General features: G+C 43.1%; 1 protein-coding gene across 2 annotated transcripts in view; it reads left to right on the forward strand.

Moving 5' to 3' along the window:
- Positions 1-20,235, forward strand: part of cdh24b (cadherin 24, type 2b) — a 172,938-nt gene that overhangs the window by 105,763 nt on the left and 46,940 nt on the right. For both annotated transcript variants that reach the window (XM_084368131.1, XM_084368132.1), the window contains exon 6: positions 19,244-19,425. In XM_084368131.1, coding sequence (XP_084224257.1) covers positions 19,244-19,425 — 182 coding nt within the window. The remainder of the gene's footprint in view (positions 1-19,243; positions 19,426-20,235) is intronic.

Here is a 20,235-nt window from a genome sequence, read left to right on the forward strand (position 1 = left end):
AGGCCAAGCAGCCACCAGTGCCGCCTACATCATACTCTGTTATATCCCATTTAACACTCGCATCACATTCAATAAAATCTAATGCATATCGAAAATAGCTTGTGTCCTCTTCAATAGGGCATCGATAATGAATTTAGTTAAATGGCATGACTAATGTGCATTGGACGACCAGTAATGGGCTCATCAGAGTTAGGGGACGCTCGCGTTGGCCAATCCGGTCCAACGCGGCTGCCCACGTCCTGTCGTCCCTGTCCAATGATCGCCACCCACGCACTGACGTCTCCCATTGTTTGGACTGGCACGATAAAGACGCGGAGCCGCCACTCTTTAGAATGCATGAAAGCGAGTCCTGGGGGCAAGTTCACCAAAGCGTGAAGGAGGGAGGAGGGAGACGACAGGATGGAGGGATAGAGATGGAGGGTGGGGGGCGGGGGGCGGTGGGGTAGGGGGGGGTAAAAGCTAATGGCTTTATGGCGACAGTGATAATCAGGCTGGCTGAAAATCACTTCATCTCACACAGAGCTGAAGGGATGCCGGGAAATGGATGGGAGCAGGTCTGCAGTGTTCAGGGGCTCTGATGCAGACAGATGTGTCTGCTGCTGTTTATGTATGCAGGCTTATGTCTGTATTGAACATGAAAGGGACCAGTTTAGGGCTGGGTGTGACTGCATGTGTTTTATTATTGACAACTGTGGCTGGTTCTGTAGGTTTAATGAAGACATCCTCGGTGGATTCCCGTGCACACAGTCTCACATGTATGCGAAAAATCTGTGTATGCAGCCAGCTCAGGGGTGGGAGATAGCGCTGAGGCATGAAAAGCCTTCCCTGAAATGGCTCCCTCATATCACACCGCACAATTAGGCCTGCGACTGCAGTGGCTTTGCCCTGGAGTCAATGGTGGCACAGTATAGAGCTCTGCTTGGATAGATTCCTCTAGGCTTTTATCCTGCGTGGGTATGAATGCTGCTGCAGCCCACTAACTGTCTTGATTTGGTGTGTGTGTGTGTGTGTGTGTGTGTGTGTGTGTGCGTGTAGCGGGGGCACGAGTGTTAGCGAAGTAGCCGGGTCACTCAGCCAATTGGGTAGTGGATCTTTGTTCTCTCCCCTCTCTCGCCCTCTCTTGTTCCCCTGCACGTATACATGCACAAACAAATGAGGCTTTACGCTGACATTAGAGCCACATCAAATTGGCGACTCCTGTGAGGGATCCGCAGGCAGAGCTTCCCCTGATGAGCTTTTCTTTCCACAATCCTGTGCAGCCAAAAGAGCCTGTGAGGAGCGATTCATCGCGCAGTAATCGCCCTATACAGCACAAGGTTTCTAATAGACCTACATGCAGGCAATCCAGCCTCACGGAAGCCCGAGAGGGTCTTAAATTCTCCACACTCAGATAATTTCCACCCTCACAACTTTCCCTGCCATCGCAGAGGAAAAACAGGGAAATTTAAAACTTCATTAAACCCAGCCAAACAGGGCCATTTGTGTTCCTGTTTCTTTGTCTCTTCCCGGTGTGTAAGCTCGGGCTTCTGTGGAAATTAGATGAATCCATCACACCTTCTCAGGCGACGCCCGGGTCCTTTGCTCATAGAGAACACACAGGAAAGGCGAGGAGACGGGGCGCAAAGAGACTGTCTTCGCAATTTTTTATTTATTTTTTGGGTTACTTTTTCATCTGACCTGGCAGTGTGCCCCCTCACGCAGAATAATAGGAGCTAAAGCCATTCTCTTTTTGCCGAGCCATCAGTGAGCCATGGCGAGCCGGGGAAGAGGAAGTGATTTCCATGTTAATGGGAACCTTCCCGCCAGCGTCTGATCCTCTCCCTCCTTTCCCTCTTTCCATCACTCCATCCTCGCTTCCTGTCTGTTCTGTGCTCGTCTACCTTTACCTGCTGTCGTCCTCGCGCTCTCCACCCCTCTGCTGTTGTATTGCAACGTTACCTTTCACCTCTCAGCCTCTGTTTACTTCTCCGTTCTTCCTCTCCCCCCTCGTGCTCTCTTTCTCTCTGTCTAGCTTGATGAATGGAGTCGCTGGACTGTGAGCGGCACATCCTCAACGGGGTGTGGCGGGCCATTGCTCGCTGTCTCACATCAGTGTGTGTTTGGGTGTTTTTTCCCCCTCCCTTTCAGCCAGTGTTGGTATACACAAGTGCAAATCCTATTTCAAACTCGAGCCCATCAAAATGGATAAAAAGAAAGTTGGACAGAGAAGAACACTCTGCGAAAGTCTCTTAAAGTCCCTTATCCCCTGCCACCGAGGAACTACACTGATGTCCACTTGGCTGAACATGTACAATCCCTACCTCACCCTCTGAGGATCGCTGAGCAGCCAACTGAACACACTCTCTGAGGCCCTTGCCGTCGCCTCCTGCCCTCTCCACACGTCTGACCCCGTTCTCCCCCGGCTCTTCGGAGCACAGCTGGAAATGGGCCAGGACGTCATCATCTCAGAGATATGCTTAGCAGCTTCATCCAGTATGCGCTCTCTGTCAGAAAAACGGCGGTGGGTAAACTACTCTGCCACAGGGGTGCAAAATGGATCGCCTCAACCGTGCACTCTCATCCCTTATACATAAAGGCTGCTGAGGCCAAACCGAGCGCTGCACCCAAAGTTTATGGCATTCTTATAAATGATAAATACACCTCAACGTATTGGGTAAACAGATGATGAGTCTGCGAGGCGCGCAGGGAGAAAGTAAACTTTCGGGGGCTGAGGAGAGCGATGCCAAGATGGACCCTGCAGGGCCTTGTGGGAATCTGTGGCTTCCAGCTGTTTTAAATTGGTTACAAATAAGCAGGAGCGGCTCGTTGCGCGATGCAAACAAACCAAACTTTCATGTTCTTGAGTGAGAAGTGCAAGGAGAAGGGAAGGGTGAAAAACAAGGGCATGAGACTAGAGGCAGACGGAAGGCCTGTCCTGAACGCAACCCTCATCTAGTCGCTCGGAGCAGTAAACAAACTGTTATCACAGCTCTGAACTCCTCATTGTTTCGCGGGCTTGAAGAGGCAGAGGAAACATCCACGCATCCACTCTCTGGCTTCAAATGTAGATGTCTGCCATATTTTCTCTAAGTACTGTTTTTCTCTCCGCGAGCTTTGTCGAAGCCGTGCACCTGCAGTGTCATTGTTTTTCCCAGAAACTGTACGAAGGCTCCCGTGTGGTTCGGCGTGTTGTAACTGCTGCACTTGCAATTATGGGTTCAATTCTCACCAGGCTCATTTGGCTACAGTGCATGAATGCAGAGTGCACTGCTTTGCATATAACGCGCTAAACGGCAGAGAGGGGGGGAGGGCTATGTTTCCAAAAGTAATCTGTTACACATAAAGCGCCTATAAATGTATTTCTCTGCAATAATGCAAATGACGTATTTATTCAGATCACAATCTGTGCATTTATATTCATGGTGTCATGAGCATCTGACACCATTATCAGCTGTTATTTAAAGATGATAATTGCAATAAAGCAGCAGTTTGACTTTACTCTCATGGGTAGTACAACAACCAATTATCTTCGACGTCTATTTAAGTTATCTGAGGATCTGTCACTGTTACTACGGTGTAATGTAGAGACTGTTTTATAAAGATCAGATTAAAGAAATCTCAATCAAGCTTCTTCAATCGTAAATCTTAGACTCTGTACTTCACAGATGCTCTTCTCTTCTCTTCTCTTCTCTTCTCTTCTCTCATATTAATCAAGTGTCTCAAAATAAAAAATATTTATCTTCACCGGCCAAAACTTCTCAGAGTGATGCAATTTTAGCCCTGCTCCTCAGCGTAGGAGTGAAAGCATTTCATCAACTTCCCCAATTCTGAATATGACTTCCGTGTCAGCCGATTTTAAGCAGAGATCCATAAGTGTCCTAATCCGTTAGGAGCTGCCAGGAGGTGGCCTTTTAGCATTAGACATCAGGCACATTCAGCAGGAGGAGGCTGCTGCAAATATCAATACATTTCCTGACTGATCTCGACTGTTCTTAATGCAAAAGGAAGCAAACACTCTCTCTGCCAAAGCCCAGCACCTCGCGGCCTCATGGAGACAAGAAAACTGTATGTTTTTGTCTCAACCGACAATTTCTGCAGGAGCTAATATAATGTCCTTGTCACTCAGATATTGCACAGATTTATTCATTCCCCCTCAAACTCAGTGTGAAGTTCTGACAAACAACCTGCATTATATTTAAGAGATGTATTCACGCTGTCAAGGTGTATTTCTCAACACTGTGTGGCATCACAGAAATAAATATTATGCGGGACCACCTGTAAGGGCACAGAACAGATGGTGTAGTGTAGCAGTATAATTGCTGAGTAATGCAGCACAATATAGGCGAGCTGTGGCTCTAATGTAGGCGTTGTAAAACAATGAAGACACAGCTAAGTGAATTTACAATTTTAAATTGCTTGTGCATTTATTGTTTAAGCCAGTGGCCTGCCAGTGTTTACTTACAGCACAAAGTAGCTCACTCGTAAATGTCACTGTGATATTCAAGCATGTTCTCCTAATGCCTGTGTGAGCGCGTGAGTGTGATTGGTTCTCTGTCCAAGGTCGTCTAGTCCACACGTGCATGGATATTTTCGAAAGAAATGTTTAAAAACAAAAACGATCCGTGTACAGACGAGCTTCAGAAATAATCTCTGTCCATATCACATCACCATTGACGTACACTGGAGTGAACAGGAAGCAGATTGTGTGCTGTGTGGGTGGTTACTTAGTTACAGATAATACGAAAAATCAGGCAGGCAAATGTGGCTCCACTTCTCCGAATCCTCCTGGACGACGCAGTCGTTTTTTGTCTCTCTTTCCTGTTCGTGTCCTAAATTCTCAGCTCAAGTACTCCTACTTCACACTTGCCAATGTTACAAACACTGGTAAGGCCCTATTAAGAAGCTAACATGTGTGTCTGCGTCGTTATTTCCAAATATCTCTTTTTCTGCCTGTCCAGACGTAAACATAAATTAAAGGTGCAATATGTAAGAATTTGAGTCTAAAACAATCAAAGGTTAACTTAGATTAATAACACAATGTGAAGAAACAAGATTTTTGACGTTTCCACTAAGAATTCTATGTATTTTGTCGGCGAGATATCGACTGGAGTTAGCATGCTAACCAGCTAGCCCCGGCCTGTCCACTCTCACAATACCACTCTGAGCTCCCAGTGCGGACCACTGGCTGCACAGCTAACTGAGCTAACCACTACCTATGGTGATTTGATTAGAGTATGAATTCAAGAGGTGGCCAGTTATTTCATATTGCACCTTTAAAAGAGAGTGTGAATATTTTCGCCCTGGAAGGAGTTTTCCAAAAGGTCATTGTCAGTGACCTAAAAACACGTTTATGTGTATATGAGAAGCCAAGAAATACGTGTGGACATGTAGATTATGGAGATTGAGCGATGGAGCTATAACTTTGATCATTTTATTACCAACAGCAGGTTTCTTGCCTGTAAGAAGAAGAATACGAATCTTTATTTGTCACAAACAGTCATTTTCAGTACAATATAGTCAAACTTATACTTGGCATGTTACCCATCCCTGAGGAGCAGTGGGCAAGTGTGCTGTACAAGGGCACTGACCATAGAATTAATCTAATTAACCTAATATACATGTTTTTGATGTATGTTGGTGAAACTGGAGCACCCGCAGGAAACCCAGGCAAGCACAGGGAGAACATGCAAAGTCCACACACAAAGGCTGCCCATAAAGCCTTTGTACACAGAAAGCCCTGCATAAATATTTCAGCGTAGGTTGAATTTTTCCACCATTTAATATGTCAAACTGCAGCTGTGAGGAAAATTATAACACACCATCATAATTCTCTAGTCTCACTCTATGTTAAGGTTTGGCAAACAAAAGTGAGTACCCACATGCAGACGCAACGGAGACAGTCAGTTAGAAAAACAAAGAGCAAGCTTTAATAAAGAAGCTATAATCCAAATAAAAAAAACAGAACTGGCAGACAGCAAAAGACGAAGAAGCAGACGGGCAAATCTGAGAACTAATGAAGAATAAAACATACAGTACTAAAAAGTAAATATATTACAGACCAAAGAAGCACAAGGAGGCAGAAACACAGAGGGAGCAAAGCAGAACAACAGAGAACGCAGAAGACGCAGGACTGACCTGGAGAAACAGACGAATTGACGAAGACTAAGAACTTAAACACAGGCATCAATACACAGAGACTAATTGACACAGGTGTGCGCAGAAAAGGGGCGGGAAAAGGACAAAGACAGGAAGTGGACAGTCACACCATGACGTGAGGATGAATCTAAAAAATAAAACAGGAAATGACAAACAAAAAAAACCCAAATGATGACAGTCTACTGCAAGAACAAGTATATTTGTCTCATTTCTATTCATTACACTTCATAAGCGATACACTCACCCAGGAAGAAGCATTTCAGTGAGATATAGGTCACTCGTTTTTAGACTCATTTTCACCACTGCCACATTTTTTTTCTACTTATGAAAAGCAAGAACACCTCGATTTCATTATTTGTGTGTTTATTTCTGAAGCAGCATATAATGGTGTATAAATAAAATCATCCCAATTCCTGGGAGTGATTCGGAGACACATAAATATGGGCCCTGACTGCGTTTCTCAAAAACACTAGCGTTACGTAGTGTCATCAGTATAAATCCCTCTGCACACAAATTGTTTTTGATTCTTCTCTTCCAGCTTTTCCTTTAAAAAAAAGCCAAACACAATTTTGTCACAGATTGATGCCTTTTGTTTCAAGAGGAAGCATTTCTCACCTCAGCTTAATCCATGTCCAGCCTGCGTCCTGCCTCCAGGCTGGGACAACAACTCGTTTCAATTAAAACCGACCCCCGGCTTCGCCTGCTCCGCACCGGCACATTCAAGGTGGAAGAAAATCCAGCGTTTGATTCCTGAAACGGTTTGACTAATTTCATGTGGCTCTAATGCTCGGTTGTAGTTGCAGACTCTAATAATGATTGCGGTGATAACCTAAACAATTAGGTAATAGGCAATAATTTCCGATAATTGTTATTCTCTAATTGAGTTTTTCATCTCCAGAGCCCAAATAAGAGATGGAGGAATTGAAATGAAAGGAGAAACTAATTAAAATGGAGGTGGCTAATACCAGCAACGCCTTATATCCCTTTATTTTCTCTATCCCTCAGTTGCTCTTGCTCTGTATTAATATTTCATCTAAAGTTCAGTGCTTTCTGCTTCAATAGACAGTAAAATCACTGCTGGAAACATTGCTCTCAGTCACATCTCTCTCGCTCTTTTTCTCCTTCTCACTCACAGTTCTCTCTCAGCCCCGTGTCATATTTCTCATTTTTTTCCTTCCCTTCAGCTCTCCCCGCACATTTCTCTCTCCCTCGCGTTGTCTCACAGGTGGAGGCGAATGTCAGTGGCGAGCCTAACTGGTTCGAGCCCGCCGCAAACTGTTCCCTCCCTTCTCTTAGTCGCATCAGTCAGTCATTCAGCCAACCAGCCAGCCAGCCCGCCACTTTGTCATCTTATCATTTCGTCGGCGCTCTCCGGAGTGAGCCGATGTAAAGCTTTTTAGTCTGTTGATATCATGGGGAGGCTGTTGGAGCTGGTGCACGCATTCTCTTCATAACGCTGCTGCCGTGCGACTTGTAAGGATATTTAAATGTTGCAGAAAGCACCAAAGTTAATAGTGCATTTCTGCTTTACTTTATCCAGCCCTCAAATGATTGGCGTTGGTTTAGGACCGACGCTGGGTGGCGGGCTCAACATTGTTCAGCGCTGCTTGCACTTAAGCACCTGGGTGCGCCCACGCTGGCGTCCAAGTACAGGCATTCACACACTAATGGACTAATGGACACACACACACATGCGCGCACTCAGGCATACCCTGCCTTTTCATCCTACTCCATATGGCATTAGAACAGAGCTCAGTAATGGCTAATGGCCTATCTCTCTGCGCAAGGCAAGTTAAACAGCAACATGCAATGTTTTATACTCCTGCCCTGGAGCCCGTAAAGGAAAAGATCTGCGCTGTTTCATTATTAACCCCATTAGTATCGAGGTAGAAGGCGTCACTTCACTCGCTGCATGCGGTCCAATTTAACCCTGTAGAGGCTGGGAAGAATAAAAATTCCGCCGAGGCAGCAAACGCGTCTCTGTTTTCATCTCTTCATCCCTCATGATGATGCCTAAATCACTCTCTCCCCCGCCTTGATCCTGCGTTTCCGTCTCTCTGGCCTTTTCCCTTAAGCCCTCTTGAGTATGAGTGCCTGTGTGACGGACTCCCCCCTAAACGAATGCAGATTTTATTCAGGCTATTTTCAAAACCAGTGCTTGCGCTTTAGCCAGCTAGACATTTTTTTAATGACTCCCCTAACTCTAGGCCTTCCACCACCACCACCAGCAGCAGCAGCAGCAGCAGCATCACAAGGAATGCTCTGCCTCAGATAAGATGTGACGGAGTCACATACTCTTATTTTTTTATTCTCACTCAATCCTCCTACCTTTCTGTTTTCGTTTTGTTTCCTTTTGTTTCCTTTCGTTTCCTTTCCTTGCCTTGCCTTCCCTTATATTGCCTTTTTATTTCTTTATCATTCCTTTCTTCTCTTTTCACTTGCTGGGCTTGTCTTTCCTTTCCTTTCCTTTCCTTTCCTTTCCTTTCCTTTCCTTTCCTTTCCACCTTCCTCCTCTACTCTCTTCTCTCTCTTTTCACAGCACAGGCCTCTATCGACACTTGTCTTCAAAAGCGTGTTCCCTACTGGGTACTTACTTTCTGCGTCCCTCTCCCTCCCTCTCTGTCCCTGTTGTGTTGCATCTTTCATTTCACATTTACTTGTCCTTTTAGAGTCCCCCCTCCTCCTCCTCCTCTCCATGCAGCAGTTTGTCAATTTCAGCTCTATTTCTGCACTTTTATACCTGTATTAAAGTACATCCTCCCTAATTAACACTCACCGCCTGTCATTTCACTTCATCTCCGGCTAATCCCTGCGCCCCATTCATCCAATCACCTGTAAAAAGCGGCAGTCCCTGTCCAATTGTCACATCCCTCAGTAAACTCCGGTTTGACAACAGTCATGGGGAAGCAGAACAGAGTGATATGGACCTCAGGTGAGAAAGAGACGTGAAGGGACTGTCTTCTTGTCCGTGAAGAAGTGCCCAAGGAAGGCTTTCGATCGTCTCTCTGAGGCACAATTATGGCCAGCTCAGTGGGGAGCACGTATATTAGTGCGACATGAAGCATTGAACCGGCGGGCCCATGCTGTTTCCTCACAGCCTGCTCTAATGGCTTTACCTGAGCGAACAAAGGCAGAGGACAGATCCCAGCCCATGTCTATTTTTGTCTGATGTGTGGGTTTTATCAGAGACCTGTGCTGCTTCTTCAGCTTCTTTATGTGCAGAATGAGTTGGAGATCTCTCCCTGCCACTCACATTTCCACCATCTTCCCCTCTCACCTGCTGGATCCCCCACTTTTCCTCCTCCCCCTCAGTCCATCACAGGTGGAAATGATGTATGACTTGTGTTGCCAGCATGCTCTCCCGCGAGAGCAGAAAGCTGATAATGACTAGGTCTATCCTGCTTTGCCAGCATCACACCCCCTTTGTCAGTCTCCTCGTGGGCGCTCCCTGCGTGTGACAAGTGTGTATGAGAGAGCCGGAGCTCCTCACTCTGCCGCTGCGAGTGCGTGTGAGAGAGAAAAGAGAAAGCCGTGACGGGGACCATTGTGTCGGCGTAGGCGCTTGTTACCCTGCTTCCCCATACAATAGCGCAGATCAATAGAAACCGCAGTCTCTGACTTGTAAATAACTTTCCTAATTTGCTGTCTCATTAGCAACATTCCTGTTTATGTTCGAGTTGTCTTCGTCTCAGCCTTCTGGTGCCGTCTCAGTCCCAGATGGTAGGCACGGTAGTCACGCCACATAAACTGGCATTTAGTGTTGATTCACTGGCACATGCTGTCCTTTTAGTGGGCAGACCCCTGCAGGGCCACGTGGGCGTCAGCATACTCCGTCAGCAGAATGTATTTGTTCAGGAGATCATTATGTGACGCTACACGCTTTCTTATGTTGTAGCATGTTATATGAACTATTTTTACGTGATAACATGCTTGGGAAAAAAATAATGTTGTGTTTTTAATGAGGTATTGCACATGTATGTCTCAGATTTTGGAACCTGGCTCAAGGGATTCACTCCTACTCAGCCACAAGAGCAAGAGTGAGGTCAGGCACTGATGGTTTCTGATAAGGCCTGGCTCAAAGGCTAATTCATCCCAAAGGTGTTGGATGGGGATGAGGTCAGGACTCTGCGCTGGCCAGTTGTGCTCTTCCACACTGAGCCCAGAAAAACATTTCTTTATGGAGCTGGCTTTGTGCACAGGGCTTGTTAAAAACAGGAAGAGGGACAAACACCAACCATTGCCACCAAGTTGGAAGCACACATATCCTTGTAAGATGCAGCAATTCCTTTATTTTGCGTCCCATTTTAAAGCTGGACCTTATATTTACATGTTTTAGCGTGTAAATGATTCATAATAACCAAAAGTTTCTGAATCGGTCCACCAGATTGCCTCAGCTGGCTAAATCTTCCTGCAACAACTCAACAACAGCGGCCCCATAGGATTAAATTGCAGCCATGTCGCTGCTGCAAAACTTTTGGCGGTATGAATCATTTAAACACCCAAGCATGTCAATGTAGGGCCCAGGTTTAAGTCAAAAGGATGTCCCCTTTTTTTTGACATGTGCACATAAAGATGAGAAGTGAAAATAGCGATGGCGATTAAACTCCATCCTGACGTCACTTAATGGGGGTAGCGAAGCTGTGCAGGTATAGGACACCCACCTGATGGAGTCTAGACATTGATGGTGGTGGAGGTGATAGAGAAAAGAGGAAACACGTGAGCAACAACATGACGAGCATTGGAAAGATAGTCAAATGCCAATTTTTATTTTTCTGATTTCTACCTCAACCACTGAATCTGGTCATGGTGAAATAATCCAAAAACAACACCACCATTCCCTGGTTCTTTTTCTACATGCTAATTTGTTCCCCGCTTACACTAAGTGAGTTTAGATTAAAAAAAAAACCTGTGGACTAATATATACATTAGAAAATAACTTCTTAATCACGAAACATAATTGCTGCATGGATCATGCTCCCCAGCAACAATGTTTTTGTAAGTGTTGGAAGGTGCTACATTCATTAACTACAAGTCACAGCAGCTGTGCAGGACTGTGCCAGCAGACAGCAGGGTTTGTATCCTGAGTGGTGCGTGTGGTTAGTCTTTGGCAACAAAAGCACTTAGGGGTAAGGTTTCAGTTTTGGCTTAATGTTGATCATGTGATAATACTACTACTACTCCTACTACTATACTTTAAAGTCACTGTTAAACACTGTTATTTCTTTACATTCTGTTGATGATTTTAGTTAATTGAGTGTTTTAGACTAAACTTCTTAGACAGCGCTCCTTTAACCTTAAGGGAGTATCGCAGGAAAACAAATGAAATACATTGTTTGTGAACATTTAGCAGGTAAAATCAATAAAAAACAGTTTGCACATTTACTCATCATGTCGGTAAAACATTCAGGCAGCATTTAGTTTCTCTCAAAATGTATTAGCCGTTGCAAATTCGTAGCATGTTCACATAATTCTTGTGAGATGGAATTGCATGAAAAGCTGCTCTTACAGGCTTGAAATGATTCACACATCAGTGGATTGATCAAGCTTAAAATCCCATTTGGTGTTTGCGATCACTCACAAGACCAGGAGCCAACTTATCAATTTTTTTTCTTGAGTACACGAATGTAGGGAAAGTGACACTTTTGGTGATTGGAAAAGAAAATAATACAGTATAAGAAAGTATACACAGAGAGCAGAAATGACATAACAACATTAATTCTGGGACATAAAAAGTGAATAGTAATGAGTAACACATTTGTCAGTGTGAATTACAGCACTGTGGGAGTTCATTTCATATCCAACTGTGAGGTCCTTTTTATACTTTTAAGTGAGTACTTTTAAGTAACCTTAAATTACTTGTTCCTGTTTTTCTTTAAGTAAGTACAGTAGCTATTAGTCTCTAATTTATGTTAAGTGCTTTGAAACAAACCATCACATCCTGTGCGTTACACTTAAAGCAGTGGGAAACAGTTCTTGAGAGCATCTAGTGTAATACCTTGAGTAAATTGCAGAAGAGGAAGAGGTGGAGAAGGAGGAGGAAATAGTTGCTCAGCAGGAGGTAGATGAAGTAAAGTAAAAAAAAAGAGAAACAGGAGCAGTATGGAGAGCAGCGTATGGTAATGGATCCAAGTCAGGGCCCTTTAGAGCCACGAGGCCGGCAGTAAGCTGAATGCCACTGTCACACTTACTGCCCGCTATGTGTGCCGAGAAAATGCTGTGGTGCTAGCGTGCAGCTAACCACTTAAGCATATTTAACTATGAAAAACAAATCCCATTGGAGTGTCAGTGGCGAATTTGTGTCACTTTTGCTGTTTTATAATCTCCATTGAGAATCGGCTGGCAAACATCCCGCAGCCATTACAGCGGCAGCCACCCAAGGAAAACGCTAATAAAGTCTGAGACAGCTGGGCCAACATGGCGGCGACGTGGAGATGCAGCTTTGCAGGTGCTGTGGATCTATAATTCCTATTCCACTAAGAAGCCTGTTCATCATTCCTGTCAGACTTCTTATCGTATCTTATCAGTCAAATACAAGATTATCTGGGCTGAGATTCACAGTGTGCTCTTCACACTACTACTGCCACTCTGTTGCACTCTCAGATGGATAAAAAAAAAGGAAAAGTATAAAATACCAAAATGGGTCAGCAAATATACGGACAGGCCATTAATATACCTGGGTGGACAGCCCAAGTAAAATATATGTGTGGGAAACACTGCAATTTATCTGTCTCTTCTGCACTCTAACCTCTTCCAAAAGATCCATGGCGAATCAATCACTATGGAAAGGATCGCACAGTGGCTTGATCATCTTCTTCTTCTTCTGGTTTTATGGGTGGTTGCAATCTATGGCTTGACTGTACCTCAGTATGTAGAAATGGTTTAACAGTAGTGCCTACCAAACAGTGAACCATCTAATCTAGCCTAGCTCAACTGAGAGAGTCTGTCATATAACCTTGTATCCTTCAAAAATGTGATTACATTCCATCTTCTACCTGTTTTCCTAATCCTTTTGTAGCAGCTGTTCCCTCTCTTTCCTGTGGTGATTGCATTCCCTACGAATATGTTCTACATTTCTTCTGAGAGAATTTTCAGAGTTTTTTTCTGAGACCCGTCTGATCAAACCTTACTAAGAATGACTTTTTCCCTCCTATTTACCCTCCCACAATATCTTTCTTGCTTCTTGCATTTTTGGCCATTTTGTCTACCCCTTCATTCCCTTAAAGCCTACATGAGCAGCAGCCAACAGACTCTTACATCCTTTTCCATTATATGAAGTCTGAACAGGCTCTAGTGAGTTTCTAGCAGTAGATCTTCTCTTATTGATTTCAAAGATTTTATACTTAGGAGCACAGCAACTGAATCTATGCATAATACCACTCTGTCCGACTCGACTTGTCAACCCAGTGTTGAGCTATTGTTACTGCCATCTTTTAAGCTGCTTTCTCTTTTGGTATATGAATTCCTATGCTCATTTTGCCGTGTTCATCTTTAGAACCATCTGTATACACTTCTGAATCACTGTAATATGTATTTCCTATATATTGTTCTACTAGAAATCAGTGACCTGACCAAGTCGAAGCTTGGAAATTAGCAAGGCAAAAGGTATGCTCTTTTCTGAAATGAATGCACAATGTTGACATCTTATATTTAGATTACTTCTAAACTTTTGGGATTAAAACGTGGATTTTCTCCACTTCTGTTTTTCAACCTGACTGCAGAAGCGTTCCGCAGAGCTGATTTTTCAGGTGTTTATGTTCTGTAATTTTGACTGCCGACTGGAGCTGGAGGGGAAATTAATGTATTCACCAAAAGTTGTCTTGAATTTAACCACACAGACACAAACACCCTCGGTGTGTGCCGTTGCTCGCTAACGTTAGCTCACGGCTAGTGTACAGTGAAGTAAACTGACTGTTTGGGGCCACAAATGTTCTTGCTGTCAAACTTGCTTCGCTGATGATGCATACACCATTAAAGCACCACTACTGCTGATGAAAATCTATCTGATGCGACTCAGGCATGTTCACAGATGAGGTAATGCTTAAGGTTTTTTTTTTTGCGTTAAGTTTAGTTATGTTCGCCAACATCCTTATCCTAGAAGTAGCGACTGAAGACCACATGAAGCACACTGTTGCCTTGAGTAAACTTGAGTAAACAACTCCAGGTTAGTTGGAAACATTTGAGATAATGTAAAAAATTGTGCAGTTGTGTACTTGTTATTAGACCTTTTAATGCAGAATTCCTACATATTATATCTTTCAGGGTTGAAAAGATTGAAATAGTTACTGAATGTATATATCTTTATGTAATCATGGCTCCAAATCTTAGTTTTAAGAAAACATGTAATATAAAAAATGATGAAAACCATTTAATACAACTTGGCAAATTTTAGACAAATTAGAAGCAGTGTTTCTGTGGGTGCAGCCAGGATTTGCACTTCAGTGGGTTGATTGAGCTTATAAACACCAAGCTTAAAAATACTGGCTGTGATCCTTCCCCACATGTCTTATTAAATTACATGTTGGGGGCAGGCCGGAGAAACATTAAACTACTGGAGTCAAACAAACCTTAACAATTCTGGCAGAAAAGCCGACTCGATATCGTCACTGCAGGACATTGGAGAAACATCTTCTTCTGGGCTTAGAGAATGTTATTCTGTTCTCCTGTACTGTGTCTTGTGTACAGAATTTTAAATGGTTCGGCCCCTCCTCCACTGCGTGACTTTGTTAACTTTAGTTTGAAAAACTGTAAACCCACAAGAATATCTCATGTAGGAGATTGTACTGTACCCTTTCGTTGCACTGCCTGTGGGCAGTCAGCCTTCCCTGTGAAAGCTCAGTGGAACATCCTACGAGACTGTTAAGAGTTGTAGTTTTACCAGTAGTTTTAAAGTCAAATGGACTAGTGCTGTGCTTGCTTCATTTTGCTTGGTGTACACATTCTTGCTTTTAATTTGTCTCACATGCTCATGATGCTGACAAGGTGCATGTGTGTAATTTATACTATGTGTTTTGTCTTGTTTGTCTGGTTTGCTTAGTGCCGCTCTGTCACTTTGTGGATGTTTTAATTGTGACCTGCCAGGAGGCTGCTGATGAAAATCATCCTCAGGCTAACCCTGGTACAATGCCTCAAATAAAAACATTCATGTTTAATATTGTACATGGTCCCTACACAAATGAAATACATAAATACACAAATAGTAAATTTGATTTGTACAGTATTTTTCAGGAAAGACTTCCTCCCTCTGACAATAAAACAGCAATTAAAGGAGCCGATGGGGTAAACATGGAGATCATAGCCGGGAAACAACTTTATTCTGAAGGGTGGCTTATTGAAAAACGTAAAACTGATTTGTTCTAATCCCATCACATCCATCTTGGTTGTTGTATTGCAAATACACTGATTCTAACACCGCAGCAATAACAAGTTGATTCTTAATTTGATCATGTTTGTCAGCTGGGGAAATGACAGGGTTACTGATTTTTGTTTTTTTCCTGTCTGCTACTTCTATTCATCTTTGCACCATTGTGTACAATATTTGATTTGTAATCTATAAATACTTACTGATCCTATTGAGTATGAAACACCGCTAAATAGCTTATCTTTAAATGGATGTCCTTACTGCGAGGGTGATACTTTGTTTCGTCAGTGGGAATCTGCCGTGGCGTTCAGTTGTTGCAGAAATGGAGAGTCCGTATTCTGTACAGACAATATTCAAACCCCAACAGAATGTGATCATTTGCTAATCCTTTATAAACCCAATATATTCACACTTTACCTCATAAACTTCATGGAATTAGGACAAGGGCAACAAAAGACTGGGAAAGTTGAGGAAAGCTCCAAAAACACCTGTTTGGAACATTCCACAGGTGAACAGGTTCATTGGTAACAGTAGAAGTGACTTCCAGACGAGAAGCTAATGAATCGTAGTTGGTAGGAATAAGAGCCAGTTGTTTTAAAGGTGCAATATGTAAGAATTTCAGTAGAAAACATTCCAAAAATTAAATAAATTATCAATAGAACATGATAAAACAGCAGCTTTAAATTTATTACATATATGTATTGTGTTGCAGAGATATCACCTAAAGTTAGCATGCTAACCAGCTAGCCCAACCCTGTCCCGGTCCAAAGCTCCCATGCCAGTGATCTAACACCAACAATCCTCGGTGCCCCGAGCTCCGACTACTAGCCACACAGCTAACTGAGCTAACTAGCAAACAGCAGCTACAATTAGTGACGGTTAGCAGTTACTCTGGTTAAATTCTGCCCCCAAATTGTTTTGAGTCTGAACTCGACAGGTGTCCAATTCTTACATATTGCACCTTTAAACTGAGATTTTGCATACTTTAGAAATGTTCTTCAGATGTTTTTCACAGTGTGCATCATTATATAGTTAACGCTACATGCAAAATCAAAAGTGCTTGTCTAACAGGTAATTCACCTGTAAAGCTTTATGCCAAAAGCTCAATGGCAGCTCAGTGTATAGGTGCAAATCCTCTGACAGTCTGTCCACACAGGTGGTGTTGTAACAGTGCTAAGTAAGCAGAGCAGCCGCTTTAGTCCTTTGTCAGTGTCTGCACACGATGTGTTCAGGCTCAGTACTCAGAGTGGGCCATTCGTGTTTTAGCAGTGTTGAAGTGGCGTGTGTAAAACAGAAGAAAATCAACTGGAAGCGTAAACATACTCTTTGAGTCATGTCATGTAATACATGAGCGAAACACGACCCTCATGTGGATTGCTGTATTGATTTAAACTGAGGTGTATCTTTTCCTTGAGATGGATGAGTGAAAAACACGGCCTCCTGTGTAGACAAGCCCTCAGGGAAAAGATAGGGGTGGATCGTTCAACACTGGAGACCACTGTGCACAGTCTGCTTCCTATCAATACTCAGTGATGGTTTTGGAGTTTTAACAACCTGAGGGCGTTTACATTCTACAAGTAAAACTTACACATGCTTTGCTGATTCCAAATGTTTTTGGGCTCAATATAAAAAATATATATATAACTATTTCTCCACCAGTGTACAGCAATCTTTGAAAAAGTATCTGGAGTCTTATACTGGGAGATAACATTGACAAAAAAATGTTTTTACTTGTTTTATTTACTGAATAAATATAATATATAGAATCCAAATAGTCAGGAATTTCTTGCTTGTCCAAAAGTCACCAATACAGTGACAGACCAGGTCATTCAAAAAAACTGAAACATCATTGTAATGATCACAAAACCACAGCAACATTAAAGGATAAGTAAAATGTAGCCATTATCTCCCAACTTCCATGCCGATGGCAGCTCATCCACCGTCATGCAGGTCTCTGGAACCCAAACTGATTTGAAAAGACGTCATTTACACCCTTTTTAAACCACAAATCATCACTAGCAGCTTAGCTAAAAGAGCTAGCATGCACCCTCTCTGAGGTGGGATGTAAATGACGTCTCTTTAAATCAATTTCAGATCTCTGGGCTTTTAGAGACTTGGATTACACCGGACGAGCTGTATGGAGCCATTTCATGTAATTCTTTTGCTTGTTTTTGTTGGTTTTAAAATAAGTCCCCATCTACTTCAATTGTTTACGAGAATGCTGCAACACTGTTTTGCTGTAAAGCTCCAGAAATGTTTTGTGGATAAACTTCACCCTACTGTCCATTAGCATGGGCGCGAGTAGATGATGATTTTCATTTTTGGGTGAACTTATCCTTTAAAACCACTGAGAGCTGAAGTGAAAAACACAGATCATCTCGTTACAACGCAATGTTCTGTTGGCCGCCAACCTCCCGATGTCAGACAACAAAGGAAACTCCCATGCAGCAACTCAGAGCTGCCTTTGTGGTTTAGGTTCGAAGACTTGTTGGGGTGAAAAAGCCCCTGTTTGTTTTTAAAATTAACGACTAAGCCTACATTACAAACGTGACATCAACAGACTTAAAAAAGAGAACAATCAAACACCCTGACTGATAACTTCAGTCACCGGGGCCCGTTTGATGTCGGAAACTCTAATCCTGATCCACAAATTGAAAGAACCTCACATCTAGTCTCGCTGTGATGTCGTCAGATTTACCGAATTCGTCTGACTGCGCGTTGGCCCAGATACTGTCATGTTGAAGTGCTGGCTATCTTTTATTCTGTCAACCCAACGTGTTTGGAGAATGTTGTTCTCGCTCACATTTACAGGTCTATCTGATTCCCTTAGCTTTAGCTGAGCAGATAACAGCTCCGTTTGAATGAGCCTGTCTGTTCCGTGTGTGCGAGCCAAATAGTGATATCTTACCTTTTCCCTCGCTCAATTTCTATCTTTCCTGCCACACTTATTCTTGTCAGAGCAGCCGGCGGCCGGTGTGTGTGTCCCTGTGTGTGTGTGTGCTAGTTTGAAATAAAGTGGGAGGTGGATATCTGAAATTATGTGTGCATATGTGTCTCAACACTAATGGAAGTTCACAGATGTTCCACGCCATGTCTGCTACTCCATATTTTTCATCAGATAGGTGCATCGGGTGAATCATAAGAGAAATGTACTGTGTGTCCCTATAACATTAACTGCAAATGCAGCAGAAGGACTGTAATAATGTGCTGCTTTAATGGGCCCAAACATGACGGCAGCACACATGAAAGAGCCCGTTATCTTCGCTAATACTTGTAGCGGGAGGGAGGACTGGCCCAAAAAGTGGCTGTTTCTGATGAATAGTTAGCTCATATCATCAAGTTCAAATGTTTTGAGGCAGACAGAGCAACCTTTCTTACCTGTAATCTTTGCCTTTTCGTTATCTCTTCTGTTCCTTCTGTTTTTTTAATCCTAGCTTCTTTTAATTTATTTTTTAACTGCAGGTTTTCTGGCCATATTTTACCTGGCTTTTAATAACATCTCAATGCCGGGCGAGCGCTCAGACGCAGACTCTGCCTTTCTCCTCTTTTATCTCTCTCCTTCATCCTCTCGGTTCTGTTAAATTAAATGCCTCTTCTTATCTGAGTGAAATATTGTAAATATTGGCTCGGCACAGGTGGAGAACGGCAGTTTGAAAGCGGGTCAGAAGACAAAATTAAATGTTTAACTGACAAATGAAGTGTATCAGTGCATGAAATTCACTAACATGTGCCGTTATTTGTCTATCTCAGGTATGTGGTCCTTCTCCGTGTCGGAGCTGGCCATCCCGGGGGCTGAGATAGGCCGTATCTCGGCAACTGATGCCGACCTAGGCGAGAACGCCAAGCTGGAATATACCATCCTGGAGGGGGAGACTGGGGACACGTTCAACATCACCGGAGTGAACCAGGAGGCGGTCATCACGCTCAACAAGGTGAGTGTAGATGAAGGAAACAGAGGGCTGGATGGATGGAGGAAGGGATTGAAAAAAAGTCATGAATGAAGGGAAGAAGAGGAGAGATGTGCAAGTCATGAGAAAGAGGATAACTGGGTAACGGAGAGCATATAGAAGCAACAGTAACATTTTGAAGCCTCGAGTTTGGCATTATGGCCATCGCCATCTTGTTTTGTTTTTTGGAGCTAGAAGTGACCATATTTGGACAAGGAGTGGAGCTTGGGGGTGCATACATTGCTACACCTCTATCCTGGTTGACAATTGCTCTAGTAGCAACTTGTCAATCACAAGGTTGTCCATTTTTATCTAAATCAGCCCATTATTGGAGACAGTGTTGCCAGATGGAAGATATTAAATGATTTTTCCAGAGCCCTAAAACGATCATAATTTTAGGTGAAATTATCATCTGTGACTCATAACCAAGCAAATAAATAGACATAAATGTCTATCTGCCAACATCAGTTTTTCTCAAAGAAAGCTGATGTAACTATGATGCATGGGAGGGGGTGCACATTAGTCATTCAGTCTGACAAAACAAAAAATAATAGCCTACATTACAAAATTAAATTACAAGACTCGAAGCCTGTTCGTATTCTGCATGAAAACAGTTATTGCCATAAGCTAAACTAATTAAATACAAAAAGTAAACTGGGCTTAGTGGTGCATTCAAAACAACTCAACTTCAACACAGCATAATTAAGAAAGAAAGTTCAAGCTCCACCTCAATTAAGTGTCGAGCAGCAGGAGACACAACGACAGCTGTGCTGTCGAATCATGTTCACTGTCACA

Source organism: Pagrus pagrus, assembly GCF_965226575.1.
Source record: "Pagrus pagrus genome assembly, chromosome: 12".
In the NCBI taxonomy this organism is placed as follows: domain Eukaryota; kingdom Metazoa; phylum Chordata; class Actinopteri; order Spariformes; family Sparidae; genus Pagrus; species Pagrus pagrus.